At 40.5% G+C, this 16426-nt stretch overlaps 1 protein-coding gene across 4 annotated transcripts in view; it reads right to left on the reverse strand.

The window, feature by feature from the left end:
- The window catches only part of VWA7 (von Willebrand factor A domain containing 7), a 35836-nt gene extending 20564 nt beyond the window's left edge, over window positions 1–15272 (reverse strand). Inside the window, exons 1-7 of one of the 4 annotated variants that reach the window (XM_042454483.1) lie at window positions 15120–15268; window positions 12899–13153; window positions 10232–10513; window positions 8194–8290; window positions 6713–6835; window positions 4677–4872; window positions 424–593 (exon numbers count right to left, since the gene is read on the reverse strand). In XM_042454483.1, the coding sequence (XP_042310417.1) occupies window positions 424–593; window positions 4677–4872; window positions 6713–6835; window positions 8194–8290; window positions 10232–10513; window positions 12899–13153; window positions 15120–15191 (1195 nt within the window). In that variant the 5' untranslated portion in view covers window positions 15192–15268. Of the gene's footprint in view, window positions 1–423; window positions 594–4676; window positions 4873–6712; window positions 6836–8193; window positions 8291–8390; window positions 10129–10215; window positions 10514–12898; window positions 13154–15119 lie in introns of those variants that run through there. The other 3 variants (XM_042454485.1, XM_042454487.1, XM_042454484.1) reach the window with 3 other exon arrangements.
- Between the last annotated feature and the right edge of the window lie 1154 nt (window positions 15273–16426).

A 16426-nucleotide genomic window follows, 5' to 3' on the forward strand; every position in this document is an offset into this window, starting at 1 on the left:
CTTCCTTTTTCCACCTTGTTTTTATGCTTCTGATATTTTGTACATCAAATTAGTGTATTTGGTCTACAACTCCAAGGCCTAAATCTAATTATAAGTCATAAGTAGAGTAGGCCCACTGAATAAATGGGAATTTGGTGAGTTAACATAAATTCTTAACATAAATTCCAGCTACTCAAGAGTTTTGTTCTGGTTGGGAGTAACAGCTGGATTACTACAATTTAGGTCCCAGAACCCCCTAGCTATAACCCCCCAAAAAGATAATTTGCCTAAGGCCCCCTACTATGTTATTTCTAACTACTTTTAGTCACCTTGAGCACCATTTACTGGCAAGGAAGAATGTAAATGTAAACAAATAAATAATATAAAAAGTGACCACACACGCACCCATTCACCCCAAACCTGGACCCATGTCAATCACCTCACCTGGATCGTGAAAAGGCACTAAGATGTAGAAATCTGGCTCTTGAGGGGTGCCACGTCGCTGGTCAATGATCTCTCGTGCCTGGTACTTGGCAGCATTAATCTCATCTCCCATGCTTCCAGTGGTATCCACAACAAAGCTCAGGCCTGTGGATGGACTGATATCCAGCAGCCTGCAAACAAAAGAAAGGGAACCAACCATGGATGAGTCATTATCCTGTAGTCTCTTGGGCTATAGAGAGAGAAAACAGTATTAATCATGAGCACTTTGAGCCAATTCAATTTTCATGGGAACTGGACAGAATCCAACAGATTATCAGCTTTAATTTCCTGCCACATAACAGGACAGCTTCTGCTCAAAGCATCCATAGCAGCTGCATTCAAATCCCTACTTCCTTGTTTGTGATGGAAGGAACATGTTTCTCCTCCATTTTGGTATTTACTTGGCTTTATCCAGAACCTGGAAAATTTACTTATTTGAGCTAAAATTCTTATATTGAAATTTTTGGATTTGTTGTCCAAACATGTAACTTTCCAAGCTCTAGTTTTATCATGCCCTAAAATTGTTTTAATTTTTTTAAAAGAAGTACTCATCCATTTTAGCCATAAAGTAAAGGTGGCTAGTAAGTGGTCAAGTAGAACCCAGGAAGCAGGACATTGATTAGTTCAGTAAGAGTTAAAAAGTCAGCCAAGGGCTGACTTGTAATTAGAGTTGCTAGATTTCAGGGCCTGGCACTCTCTCCAGTTTTCATGGGTCATCTCCAGGCAGGAGATGATGATTCAAATTCTCCAGTTCTGCTGGGCCAGCCTCCAGGCAAGAAGAAAGGATTGTGCAAATCTCGAGCTCACCTAGTAGATCAGCAATTTACTACAATTTGCAAGGCTGAATTTATTTGTTGCTACAATTTGCAAAGCCCCTCCAGAAGATCTGGATATTTAGTTAATGAGCTTCCTCCTTTCCTCACAGTTGTGGCAACCTGCACTGCATCCACCTTTTCTCTAGGAGAAAGTGTTGTTGTTGTGTGTCTTCAGGTCATTTCCGTCGTATGGCAAGCCTAAAGTGAACCTATCACAGGTTTTCTTGTGCTGAGAATGTGTGACTTGCCCAAAGTCACTCAGGCTGAATGGGGAATTGAACCTTGATCTCCAGAATTGTACTCCAATGCTTAAACTGGTTCTCAGAAGCAAGTAGACAACATTAAATGTCCTTATCCTAAGGTTCAGAAATTTTGGAAAGAAATTCACCAAGAGATAAAATTAATCTTTAATTTTAAAGGAGCCCCCAACCTGAAAATGTATCTCTTGAACATGTTCAATATGGAAAAAAAGACCTCTGGGAAGGGAAAGGTTTTATTCTACGTGATCGTTGCAGCTAGAATGGTTCTGGCAAAGCGCTGGAAATCAAATCAGATTCCGTCGATTCAAGAATGGATCCTGAAAGTCATGGATATCTTTGAAATGGATAAATTAACTTGCCTTTTGAAAAAAGACATGTTAGGGAAATTTTACAAGGATTGGGAACCTTGGAGAAACTATATTCAAGTTAAAGAAAAAGGTAATAGATATATGTCTTTTGAAAAAGAGTAAGGATAAGGTCATCCCAAATAGAGGTAAGTCAAAAGCCAACTCTTGAGAGTCTTTGAATTTTGAATACTCTATAAAGGATAGTTTCATTAGATACAGAGATACAAGTTATTAAAAGAAACCATAGCCTTGAAAGTTAATTATATGTGGTCTAGTTTAAAGAGTTATTATGCTTTTATTTATCTGAGTACTTGTAGGGTAGAAACTGTTTCTTTCTAGGAAGTTTATGTATGGACAAATGTAGTGTAAATTTGAATCGTACCTTTGATATATGTGTTTTTTTATTTTTAATAATAAAATTATTTTTTAAAAAATAAATGTCCTTATCTCCCTTAGATAATTCCCTCATTTCACCTGTATCTGGGAACAGCCCAGCTATGCCTTCATTTCCAAACAAACTGTATAAATTCTGTATATGTGTGTGTATATTTTATTATTGTTGTTGTTGTTATTGTTTATTTATACAGCACCATAAATTTGCATGGCACTTTGCAGACATCATCAAAACAGCATATAATCTGCCAATAACGTACAATCCAAAAATCATAAAATATAAACTATACAAAATTAAGCAAGTTATGTAGTTAAAATACAGACTGTAAAAACAACTAATACATATAATCAAATATAAAATTATAAAAGAATATTAAAATACAGTTCCAAATGCTTTAGAGAATAAGAAAGTCTTTAGTTCTGATTTAAAACTAGCAAGAGAAGAGATAGTCCACAGATATTCAGGGAGGCAGTTCCAGGAGTACGGTGCAGCAAGCAAAAAAGGATGAAGCTGAGCCAAGCAAGAAGAAACCTTTGGCTGGGTAAGAAGCCCCGAGCTCTTGTGACAAAACTGGGGTTGATACTTAATACCTAATAGTTAATGGCATCACCAGTGACCATTCCTAGATCTCAGGTTATGGCCTAGAAACCTCAGGTTCTGGAACAATCCTGAATTGGCAGCCCTACTTTTAATAAACTTCAACAAAAGGGTAAATATTCTACCTAATGAAATACAGGTTTGGTTAGCAAAAATAAATGAGAAATTACCCTCCTGATTGGCTGGAGTGTGATAGAGAAAAGCAGGGTCAAAACAAAATGACAGAGGGCCTCCCCTGTTCTTCTCGGACCATAAATAGAGAAGAAAGGCAGAAAGGCATAGAGAGAGAGAGAAGGAAGGAAGACTGACGGACAGACGGACTGACTGACTAGGAAGTAGAGAAGATTACAGTGTGGAGGTGGGGATGAAAATAGAGCCTGGAATTAGAGAACAAATTGAGAGAAATGACCAAGGATATTGCTCATCATTGACATCATTATGAAATGCAATATGTAGCTGGAACCCAGACCTGGTACAAACCCTCAAATCAAGACTCTCCAGGTACAGATTTGATATGTGCCCTCTTGCCAAACTAAAATGGACAAATAAAATGAAGTACAAGGTGAAAAGGGAAAAAAAAACCTCTTGGGCGTCAGTGGGAGTAGAACAGGTCATATGACAAAATCTTTATTTTAAAAAGCTTCTTGAACAAGCATTTGCTTTAGTTTTAAGTTGCTGGTACTCCTTGCCATGGATCGTTTCCCTTATCTCCCCAAGGATGAAAATGTAGGGGAAGGGAAATAGAAAAATTAAGAAGGGGAGACGCTTCTCCTCCACTACTCCTTTTTAGAGGTGGACAATCTGAAAAAATCTGGGATTGCTTGGCAACAAGAATGGGGACTTTATGAGACACAACTTTTAAATCACAATTAAGAGTTGGGAAGAAAGCCAGTGTGACATAGTGGTTTAACTGTTGGACTATGACTCTGGAGACTAGAGTTCAATTCTCAGCTCAACTATGAAACCTCTTGGATGATCTTGGGCATATCACATTCTCTCAGCCTCAGGAGAAAGCAATGCCTAACCTCCTCTGAGCAAATCCTGCCAAGAAAACCCCAAGATAGGGTCACCTTAGGGTCATCACAAGTCAGAAACTACTTGAAGACACACAGCAACAGCTGGGGGGGAAAGCAGCTGTAGTGATACTTAGCACATGCCACCACCTCCAGCCCATAACTGTTTGATCCCAACATGTAGCTGCTGCATCCTTTTTCATTGTTGGGGAAAACCCATCAATGACCTTCCAATTAAGCTAGTCCCCAGGTGCAAAATGATATTGGCAATCATGTGGTGTCAGCGTCTCTTCCTCTCCCCTGTCCCTCTCCCACTTGCTATTGGCAGGTAAGCTGATTCCTATTATTATTATTATTATTATTATTATTATTATTATTATTATTATTATTTTAACTTAAATTGCAGTAGCAGAGCTGTGAAAGTGCATGAAACAGTAAAAATAAAAATAAATAAAAATATTTTTTTAAAGACATGCTGGGTAGGGGATAGGGCAGGAATTCGGGGTTAAGAGGGAGTCAGCAAGAAAGTGTGATGGCTGCAGCAGCCCCAGTTATGTGATTGTGAAGACATGCAATAATGGCAGGTGTAATTCAGTTCTCTTTAACAAGTGCAATTGTAGTGAGAATAGGTCTCATCCGGTAATGTCCTAAGATAGCTCTAGAGAAAAAAATAAGACAATGATAGCATCCTTCTGCCATGCTGTTAATTTGGTACAGGAAGGCTTAGGGATGTCACCTAAAGACCAAGCGATGAGAAGGTTAGGAACACACTTTTTACATAACATTACCTCATGAATTGTTTGCTCCCTATTTCTTGCCACAACTTCTCCAAGAAATGTTTGGTGGCCTCTTGGGCCAGAAAAGCTGCTTCATTATGCAGGTAGTGGTGGGGTGAGAAGAAAAGGGATGAACTATCCTTATTAATACCACCACGAGGCTCTCTGTGTCGGCTGTCATCAAACCTTCCACCATGGCTGCATTTTCCTGAGGAGAGGAGAATATTTCAGACTTGAGAGGACAAAAACCGACTACCCATAACTTTAAAAATTTGGGCAAAGTGATGTAATTTTAATTTCCTAGAAAAATAATGGACTTTGATATCCATGGGCTTGGTTCCAGGACCCACCCCTAGCTCCCATGGATACCAGAATCTATAGATACCAAAATTTTCCTGAAGCAGGCTAGGTGCAATAGGCATTATCAGAATCTGAAAGCAAATCCCCAAAGCAATTGTGGAAAGACATTTTGAGAACAAAATTTCAAGTGACACTAGAACTATTCTTGTTAGGATGTTAGATAAACAATTGGAGAGGAAGCATGGAAGAATTATGCAGTACATGGCAACTGCTGCGAGAATGAGCTTCTCTCAGATGTGGAAGGAAACGAGGATTCCTTCTCAGGAAGACTGGTTGTTAAAAAAAGGTATGAATTTGTATCACATTACAGTAATACATTAAAAAGTGTTCAATGACTTTAAGAAAGAATGGGGGCTTTTAAGAGATCACTTGGCAGGAAAGCAGGGATCTGTAGTGATTTTAGGTTTTTGAGAAAGAATGGTCTTATTATGTAGAGATTTATAGATTTATTTTTATGGCCATTTTAAAATATAACATTATTAGGTTAAGGGTTGGATAGTAAGAACGGAGTAGATATATTCAATGTAATAAAACCACAAACAGGTAAGCTGGAAACCACGGTTCTTCTGTTTGTCTGTTTATCCTTTCCTTGCTTTTAATGCAGGTGGCCCTCCATAGCCATAGATTCTTTATCCACAGATTCAGCCATGGCTTGAGAATACACCCCCCTCCCAAAAAAAATCCAAAAAGCAAACGTTGCCTTTGCCATTTTATCTGAAGGACACCCTTTCACTATGCCATTGTACATAATGGGACTTGAGCACCACGGATTTTGGTATCTGCGGATGGGGGTCCTCAAATACCAGCAGATACCAAGGGCTCTGTAATTAGATTTGTAGTTTAGTCTGATTTGTTTGCTTTATATGTTTGTTTTAGGTATACAGGTATGGATTGTTTCAATTTGTTAATGTCATGTGTTAGTGTTATGGTTGCTGTTGTTTGCAATATTTTTTTGTAAAGCACTTGTAGGGAGGATGCATCTAGGGCTAACAGCTGCAGAGTGAGAGGAATATTCATTAGAACTCCCCCAACTAGGAAATGTTGTTTCAAATAAAGAAAATAAAGTAAAATAAAATTGGGATCATGTGCTGCATCTTTGAACAATTTCTCAAAGTCACCACTTCATTTCAAGATTAGCATCCCATCTTGTTTGGTCCCACGGCTAGGAATGGTGTTTTCTCTTTTCCTGCATGCAGGCTAATAATACTGAAGCCCATATGCCTCAAGAGACAGCAAACAGTTCCTGAACAGAGCCCTGCATTAGGCCTCACAGAACAAAACAGAAATCCACTGAGCAGAGAGAATGCTCAAAAGGTCCATTTCTCCTTCATTAATTATCAATGGTAGAGGAGAACAAAGCTCTCCAGTCCGGCAGGATTACGCTGACGGTTATTATAGAAAATAATCACAAAAGAAACACAGGGGGGAAGAAACAAGAAGCAAGCAGCTGCAGTGCAGAAAGAGCAAATCTCAGTCACATGAGAAGAACTTGAGAGAGAGTGGGGTGAAAGAAAGCTCTTCTCTAAATGGAGGTAAAATAAATGTTTGTTCTCATGGGCTTTAACACGAACTGTCTAAAGGCGCACCAGGAATACAAATGAAGAGAGACTATTTCCCTTGAATCTTTAATGGGGAGGGGGAACAAAAACCCTCTGTCACAAAACAGGGCCTCCCATCCTATTCCATACCAATGGGTTTTTTGGGTTGGCTGCCATAGTAACCAGTAGTCAAAAGCCCTTTAGAAGCCACATCGTCCAAGAGATTGCCTTCACACGTCCAGTCGGTGCAGTCACTGCAGGTTGGGACGCCAGCTGTGGGAGCACAGAGGAGACACAAGAAAGAACGCCTAAGAGAACAGACAAATGGGGGAGGCAGGAGTTCTGGATTCACAGACTGACTAGAAAGCAAAAGTGGTTTTGATGTGGGTCATCAGAAAAATTCAAAAATCCATATTGGTCTAATCTCTTTATTGTTATTATGTGTTTTCTAGTCATTTCTGACATTTGGTGATCCTAATGCAAACCTACCAAGGGGTTTTCTGGGGCTGAGAATGGACCCTGTCGCATGGGGTTAAAAGAGTGGCTTATCTTTCCTGAATTCAGTGCTAATTCGGGAAGCAGCTGGGTCCTATCACATAGAAATGCTGCCGAATCGCCACCCAGGTCCATTGCGGTTGCAGCCCCGATCCTCTAAGCTGCTTCAGCAGCCATTTTTAGAAGTTGGAAGCTTCCTTTTTTGAAAAGGGGCTGCAGAAGCAGCTTAGATGATCCAGGCTGCATCTGGGATGAACCTGGGCAGTGATTCGGCAGTGATTTCTGTGTGATAGGAGCCGACTGTCTCCCAAATTAGCACTGAATTCAGGAAAGGTAAGCCGCTCTTTTAACCCCATGAGATAGGGTCCACTGTGTGACTTGCCCAATGTCAATCAGTGGGTTTCCATGGCTGAGCGGGAAATCAGACCCTGGTCTACAGTGCTGTAGTCCAATGCTCAAACTACTACGCCATGCTGGCTCTCAGTACAGTCGGCCTCTTTAGCTATTTTTATCCATAGATACAAGCATCCGCGGCTTGAAAATACTGTGGAAATATACACATTCCAAAAAGCAAAATTTGATTTTGCCATTTTTGTATCAGGGACGCCATTTTACCATGCAATTGAATTTAATGGGACGAGCATCCATGGATTTTGATATCCACAGTGGGTCCTGGAACCAAACCCCAGGAGATACCAAGGGCCCACTGTGCCTTTAATAGGCCATGCCAAAAGGGCATCAGTATGAGCGTATAACACAGGTCCTCAGATCCCTCACTGAAACTGGTAGGTTTTGGAGAGCGTGTCCAACCTATGTAGGCCCTACACTAGACTATATTAGTTGTTATGTGCCTTCAAGTCATTTCAGACTTATAGTCACCATAAGGTGAACCTATAATGGGATTTTCTTGGTGATATTTGCTATTGTTTTCCTCTGAAACTGAGAATCAGTGACTTGGCCAAGGTCACCCATCAGGTTTCAAGGGTCAAGTGGGAATTCAAACTTATCTCTGAAAGTCATAGTCTACTAGACCACTATGCTATGCTGGCTATCTAGGCCCTGTGCTAGATGCTATACTAATTTCCATGAGGAAGTAAAACCCAGATACAAAAAGAAGAATCACATCAGTTTCTTACCTTCTGCAATGGACTTGATTTCATGGCCTGGCTGGACTAGATCTGGATTGATCTGCTGATTTCCAAGTTCAACCCAGTTGCTGTGGCTGTAGAAATCCTAACCAGGACAAAAAAATATCAATATTGGTTGTATCCAGTGTTTCACTTACTGTAGCTGCTGTATTGCTTTTTGAGGATACACGTTCTAGTTAAATTACCTGGATTTTTCTTGCTGTTAAACTGTCTTGGGTTTTGTATCTCATTTTTATTGTTGTGTAGAAGATTAAGTTATAAATATATGAAATAACAGAGGAATGAGGTCAGGGAAAGAAGAAAGTATAGTAACAGATAGTATAGTAACATAACAAAACAAATACATGATTGTCCATCGATTGTATATCGGCATACAATCTGATACAACGATTTATATTTGGAAGGAAAAACCCAAAAAGTGCATGTTCAGAAAGAAATAAAGATAAATAAACAATAGGCTAGAAAGAGCAGCTTGAGTTAACATAGTAGAAATGATGGGACAACTGTTACTTAAACAGAATCAGTAGAATCAGTTGTGATCAGAATTCATCCTAGAACTTTAACTATGTGGATAAAGCAGATAGTTCCTCAAAGCATTTTCAGAGTGCCTTCTCACTGCTGCAGAACTACAACAAGAGTAGGGAAATACACTTAGCTGAGAGCCAAATTCAATTTCAGCAAAGTTTGTGATGGCACAATCCAGTGTTGGGCATGGCCAAAGATAAAAGGGTAGTACTGGTACCAAAATATCAAAGTTCTCATTGTCAGCAGCTAAGCATTAGGAGAAGAATGCTTCAGAAAGGAATGCTTCAACCTTTTAGAATGAGAAAATCATTGTGCAAGAGCTGAGAGACCACTATTTGATGGCGTCATGGGGAAAGGGGGGCATCACTATGAAACTACAAAAGGCTAGACTGAGACCTCTGAGAGGAGTTAGGTTCCCAATCCCTGCACTATGGCTAGCCATAAGTATCATTCTGAAAAGTCCCAATTTCATAAGATTAATGACTCCCAGATTGATTTGAGGGCCCCAGCATAATCTCCTTGGAAACAAGCTCAGGGGAATGAAAAATCTCTTTCTTATTCACACACAAACACACAGAGACAATAATGGGTTGCTTACCTTTCTGACTACTTGTAAAGTACATCATTTTTTAAGCCAAAAGGGGGGAAAACATATACAGACACATTTGTCCATGAAGCATAAATTTCCCTACTTCACTGCCTTTTTTACTAAAACCCTAGGAGAGAAATCACTGTGTCATCACGTTTTAGTATAAAATAAAAAGGGTGTAGGATAAGTCCCAAGTTCACTCACATGAGACTCGTGGTGGATATTGGAGGTCAACATTGCCAGTGGAAAGGTCTGCCTACTGCTTCTCTACTGGGAAGTGGCAGCAGGAAGGTGGAACTTGGTGAAGCCATCATTTTACTCCTTCAAGCTGATCCCAGCCAGGTTTTCTCACTGTCTTAATTTGAACCACAGACTTTCCAGATGACGTTTTACAATTGTAAAGGATTCAGATGGGGGAGACCATAAGTACCATAATCCATTCAATCCTTTTGTCAGTTGGTAAAGCTTTTTTTATTTCAAAAGGCCTTTGGGGACTGGCTTTGTTTTACAAGAAAGGGGCTTGCATTAATATGTTGTACCTTCTTTTTTATCCTCTGCTTTTAAATTGGGATGCTTTAAAGGATCTCAATTCTATAAACTGCTTAATGTCATTTAAGACATTTTTTGTGTTTCTGTCTCCATGTGTTTTTACTTTTATTTCTTTTTTGTCTTGTGAGCCACATTGATTCCCAGCTTTGGGAAAAGGCATGGTATAAATAAAGTATTACAATAAAGTACAATAGAGTACAATACAATTCATTCACTCCTATTCTATTTCTTTTTAAATTTCTGCTTTGGAGTATATCACTAAAGGACCAGGCCCCAAATGCCACAGCCTCTACTAACTTAAAGACAGCTGTCAAATTCTCCTCCTGCCTTTGGTTAGGGGTCCGTACATTTTCACATTGGCACCTGTAAAGAATGGAGTAGCTGCCCCAGCTTGTCCCGAGCGATGCTGTACTGCTCCGAGCGTATGGCCTGAAGGATTTCTTTGCGTGTTTGCAATAGCCAGGCATTGCTGGAGAAGATGAGCTCTGAATCAAAGTGGAGCACAGGATCATCTCGCGTGGTATTGTCAAAGTCCATGGCAGCATTGGCATTGGCTACTTGGGCAATGGCCCCACGGAAACGTTTTACAGATACCTTGGGACCATAGAAAGCAGCAAAGATGTCATCAGCCAAAAGGGTCTTGTCCTAGGTAGGGATGGGGAGAGTGGGAGAAAAGAGATCAGAAGAGCCATTCTACTTTTGGCCATGAAAAAGCAGAACTCAGAAATGTTACCTTTTTGGATTACAGCTCTCAGAATCCCCAAACATTCTGATTGGGAGATTCTGAGAGCTGTAGTCCCAAAATAACATTTTCCTTTACTGGTTTGGAAGCATCCTTCGATGGACACCATTTAAGTGAAGGTAGTACTGTATTACTACCAACAACAGCTTCGGTTTCTCTTATTAGTTTTAGTTTTATTAGTTTTATATGCTGTTCTATATCTTGTTTTATCTGTTTTATTGATTATTGTAATTTTATCTGGATTTGTATGCCGCTTTGATCTGAATTGGAAAAGCGGGATAGAAATAAACTTTTATTATTTACAATATTATTATTATATTGTGTAAAGCAGGAAAAGGTGACTAAGGCCAAAATAAAGCTGCCAAAATAAAGCTGCTTCGGGTCTGTTTGGAGGTATGCTATTTAAATGATGCATGCATCCTAAGAACCCGGAAGCTGCACCAAAGCTGCACTCCAGTGCTTAGGAATGGAGTGTGGCTTTGGCGTGACCTCCGGACTCTTAGAATCCATGTATCATTTAAATAGCATACCTCCAAAGAGACCCGAAGCAGCTTTATTTTGGCAGTCTGTAACAGGCCTTAGAACCTACAAATGCAAAGATGGTGCTTTATTCTTTTCTGACCTGCCAATCTATCCCTCTCCCCAGTGCTGAAGTTATAGAACTAAGTCTTCCACAGCAGTGTCCATGTGAAACACCAGCTGAGAATTAGTTAGGGCAGGAGTGGGCAATGTGGCATGTTGTGTGGCATGTTATGGGAAACCATTGAATAACTATACTGTGCATCGAATGGAACAGACTTGATGGATGAAAGGAGAAAGAGAGCAGGGCAAGCAGGCCCCACCTAAACAGAAACTGAGCATCACAATCCCTCAGCACAATTGAAACACTCATACTAGGCAAAGAGTCTGCACAGACTGGAGACTATGGGCCCTTTCACACATCACAGTTATATCGCCATGATTCCACTTTAACTGCCATGTTCCATTCCAGAAAATCCTGGGATTTATAGTTTGGTGAGGCACTGGAGTGCTCTGGCTAAGAATTCTAAATGTCCCTCCCAATGAGAGCCAGCGTGGCAGAGTGGTTTGAGTGTTAAGACTATAACTCTGGAGACCAGGGTTTGATTCCCTGCTCAGCCATGAAACTCACTGGGTGACCTTGAGGCAAGTCACACACTCTCAACCTCAGGGGAAGGCAATGCCAAACCTCCTTTGAACAAATCTTGCCCAGAAAACCCCACAATATAGTTTGCCTTATGGCTGCCAGAAATCAGAAATTATTTGAAGGCATACAACAACAAACATAACAAACCTCAGGATTCCCTAGGACAGAACTATGGCCATTAAAGTGGAATAATATTACTGTAACTGTATGGTAATTCCCTAAGGATATATTATACTGTCATTTCAGTTTGTTGGTTTGCTTTTATTTTGATTGAACAAGCTAGGCTTTATCCAACTAGATGTCAACCATGATCCACAACACAACATTGTATGTACAGTGCTGTGTAAATTTACAGTGCTATATAAATAAATAAAGCATAATAACAACAACAACAACAACAACAACACAAGGGATTCCCAGGAGTACTGACATTTGCTGTAGGATTTAATCAGAATCATAGTGATGGAAGGGACTGCAAGAACCATCTCATCTAATCCCCTGCCATGTAGGAACAGACAACTATAACAGTCCTGAGGGGTAGGCATCTAACCTCTGCTAAGATCTCCCAAGTCTTTGGCCCTGTGAGCCTGACAGATTCATAGCCATGGTCTCTGGCCCAATTAGCCCTGAACTTTTTTGGATTACAGTTCCCAGAATCTATCAGTCAACATGGTCAGTGGCTGTGCTTGCTGTAGTCCAAAGAAAAAACCAGCATAGCCAGATCTGTTATGGGAGCCAAGAGGGTCAAACTAGGTAAGATCAAAGAAACATTAGTGGAGGGGGATGTTGCAGCTCTGGGTGGGAGAGACATATCAATGCACACAGGATTTTCCACACTGGGGACAATTTTTTGTTGGGCAGGATTGTGATACAGAACTCAGCATACAGTATTGGGAAAGGCTGATCAGACTCAAGAATGGCTGCTGGCCTTGTTGGTGAGCGGATTATAAAGAAGCAATACATATAAATTTCATGTTTTGCGGTTGCTCCTCTTATGCAGCTTTTACTGTTATAGGGGGAGCCTCATCTGCTACCCTCCAAGTGTCTTGGGGGGGGGGGGATGTCAATTCAAGAAGAACCATGAGCCTATAATCAAGTGTCTAGAGACTCCATTCCTTCTCACCTTAAAGTCCTCCTCTCGGAAGCGCTTCCCCTTGATGGACGGAGGCATCTCTGCAAAGAGGCGCACAGTGATGTTGAGGATGGCCTCTTCAGTCATATCCTGGTGGGTGGTAGACCCCCAAGTGAAAGCCATAGTGCGAGACCAAAAATTGGGGAAGAAACCATGGACTTCATGTGATGGCAAATACCGCAGCATCAGGATCCACAGGAAACGCCAGAACCAGGCCAAGGTATGGTCCATATTGGATACATTTATCTGAGCAGACAGAAGAAAATGGAGTTAGCATGGACAGCTATTCATACTTCTGTGCTGTCTTAGCACAGGCTGCTATGAATGTTTAAACAGACCTCTATCAAATAATGTTGCTCCTTTGAACATCAGTATCCTACTGTATTATACTGTATTGTATTTGAGCCAGTGTGGAGTAGTGGTTTGAGCATTGGACTATGACTCTGGAGACCAGGGACTGAATCCCTGCTAGGCCATGAAAAACCATGGGGTGACCTTGGGCAAGTAATAATCTCTCGGCCTCAATGGCAAATCACCTCTGAAGCTTGCCAAGAAAACCACAGGATTGAATTGTCTTAGGGTTGCCATAAGTCAGAAACTACTTGAAGGAACGTAACACCACACAGCCTATTGCATACATTGTTGCTAAGTCTACTATCGTTATCCATCCATCACTTTATTTATCCCACCTTTCTCTGAACTGAAACTCAGTGGGAAAGGGAGTCAGTCCCAAGTATCAGAGCACAAGAGTAACAGTACAACCATGGATTATGAACTAATTCATAATCCATAACAGCAAAGGCCAGGTTGGGCATGGTAAACACTCAACAGTGAAAACAGGTTGCTGAGCTAGAGATGGAATATATAGAATCCTCCTCCAAAAGTCTTTGGCAAAGATACTGAAATGTTATTGTTAACTAGAAATGTTACTGCAGCTACAGTGGACTAGGGCAGTTGTTCTAGTTTTTCATTTGCAAGGACATGGTTTTTTATTTAATACTGAAGCACTGAGAGATATCAGTCTGAAACAATAACTGTCTATTCTACTATGTAATTCCATTGTTTGGGGAAGATTGGTCTTCCTCCACAATCTCAGATGTTTTGGAGTGGAACCCCCAGCACTGCAGCTAACATGACCACAGATGAGGACTAATGGGAATTGATGTCCAAAACATCTGGAGGACATAAGGGTGGGAAAGGCTAGTGTAGGTCCAGGAAAATTTTTAATCTCAGTCCATGTACATTTGCTGGGCATCATACAAGATGTATTTATTTATTTAGGCCAGGGCAATATATTAGTCAGTACTGCTGAATGTACCTAAATTGCAGCTCCTTCTATTAAACTACAGTCTAATCAACTGCAAGATTAAACATTTAAGTGCAGTCAAGTTTACTTTTCTTAATATCTGCTTAGGTAATAATGGAAAGGGAAGCAGTGCTACAGTACTGTGTGTCAATCCATATGCATTTATTTACTCGAGTCATTTGATTATTTTGGAGATACACACCATGGGCACAAGACTGATTGAACTCAATGGGGCTTAAAAGGCTATCCCCACATTATCTGGCTGTGATGCAAAGGACACGATAACACCCTCTCCATTCCATGCACACAAGCTAAGCAGGCAGACAGCTGAGTCTTACTTTAAAACTCACAATTTGCACCCTTTATACCCAAGAGCAGCAAGCCAGCCTACAAGATGCAAAAAGGCTTGCTAGAGCAGAATAGAAATAGCTCTGTCATCTTAATGCACTAGTCTCTATCCAACCCTTGCCCTGCATCTTCTAGAACTGGTCCCTGAGCTAACTCATGAGCAGAAATATACAAGTTTGCACTCTAAATTGTTGTTGTTGTGTGCCTTCAAGTTATTTCCATTCCAACTTATGACCACCCTAAGATGACCCTATCATGGGATTGTCTTGGCAAGCGGTTTGATACGGCCTTTCCCTAAGACTGAGAGCATGTGTGAGTTTCATGGCCGAGCAGGGAATCAAACCTTTGTCTCCAGAGTCGTAGTCCAATCACCAAGCCATGCTGATGTTCTCTCTATATATATATATACATATATATGTGTGTGTGTGTGTGTGTATAAGTTCAAAGTGTACCAGACATCATAGAGAACACTTTCAATACCATCTACAGTATGTAAACAAAGACTGTTTCACATTTTCCCTTCCCAGAATAATAAGATATTGCTTAACTCATTTATACCTGATTTTCCGTTGTGCATCTTGAGGCAATGTATACCAAGTTCCCAGACAATCTCAGACCTGCTTGGGACATCACGTTGAATGTATCATCTACCCTCTGGGCAGCCTTTACATTGGGGGAAAGGGTGCTGACTCCACTTTCCTTTGATGTTTCTATAACTTTATGATGTGCTTCAGACAGACTCATACAACAAGAATGCACTTTCCCAGTCATGAAGCATAACCTGCGTAGGGTGCTCCAACTGATGAATGAACAACTGTTGTCTACCAGAACTTGAGCGTCACAATATCAGCAATTTGAAAGCCACAAACTTTGTTTCTCTAATTAGTCGTGGTCTAATACGGTTGAGTTTCTCTTATCCAAAATGCTTGGATTTCAGACTTTTTGGATTTTAGATATTTTTTATACACAAAAGATACCGGAGAGTGGGACCAAGTTTAACATGAAATTCGTTTGTGTTTCATATACACCTTATCATGTATCCTGAAGGTAATTTTCTACACAATATTTTTAACAATTTTCTGCACGAAACAAGTTTGTGTACACTGAACCTTCAGAAAGCAAAGGCATCACTTCTTAGCTATGCCTGTGGAGCATTTTGGATTTCAGAATACATTGTTTCTGAATTCTGGATAAGAGAGACTCAGCCTGTATTATTGGTTTTAATAACCAGGGAGGATAGCTGCACTTGTAGGTTTTTTTCTGTCTTGCATGCCAAAATAACTTGGCCTGCTTGGGCAACTGTATGTACCTCCACTTTTGTGGGGGTGTGCCATTCCTGCCTCAGCCTTAGGCAGCAAAACATCTCTGTCCAGCCCTAAAGATATACCATAATTTGAAGTAAGTAAATGATTACTCTTCCACCAAAGATGGGAGGTCCCTTTAGGACCAGGGTATAAAATGTTCTCACTGTGCCAGTGCTTCTCCCTTAATGAGGATTTCTGTCTAATGCATGTTTGCACATATATTTTTGTCACATTCAGTTAGTTCTCTCTCACACAGTTTTTTTTTGCATGTGTGAAGTGGTGTACTTTGCGCCTCTGAGTTCAGAAATCTTGTGGCTGCCTCCTGAATCAAACAGGATATGATGCCTTGGAATAGCAGCAAGAGGGACGATTCCCTCATTTTTTTTTACTTATGGGCTACTTATAGGTATCTGTTTTAGCTGCTGTGTAGATACAAGTGCTGGATTATGTAAGCATTTGGTTTGGGCCAATAACATCCAGAAAACTTTGTTTTATTTCTGGACTATGGCTAGCCATGCTAGCTGGAGGATTCTAGAAGTTACAGTTGAAAAAGGGGATCCT

This window comes from Sceloporus undulatus, chromosome 2, assembly GCF_019175285.1.
Source record: "Sceloporus undulatus isolate JIND9_A2432 ecotype Alabama chromosome 2, SceUnd_v1.1, whole genome shotgun sequence".
Taxonomy (NCBI): domain Eukaryota; kingdom Metazoa; phylum Chordata; class Lepidosauria; order Squamata; family Phrynosomatidae; genus Sceloporus; species Sceloporus undulatus.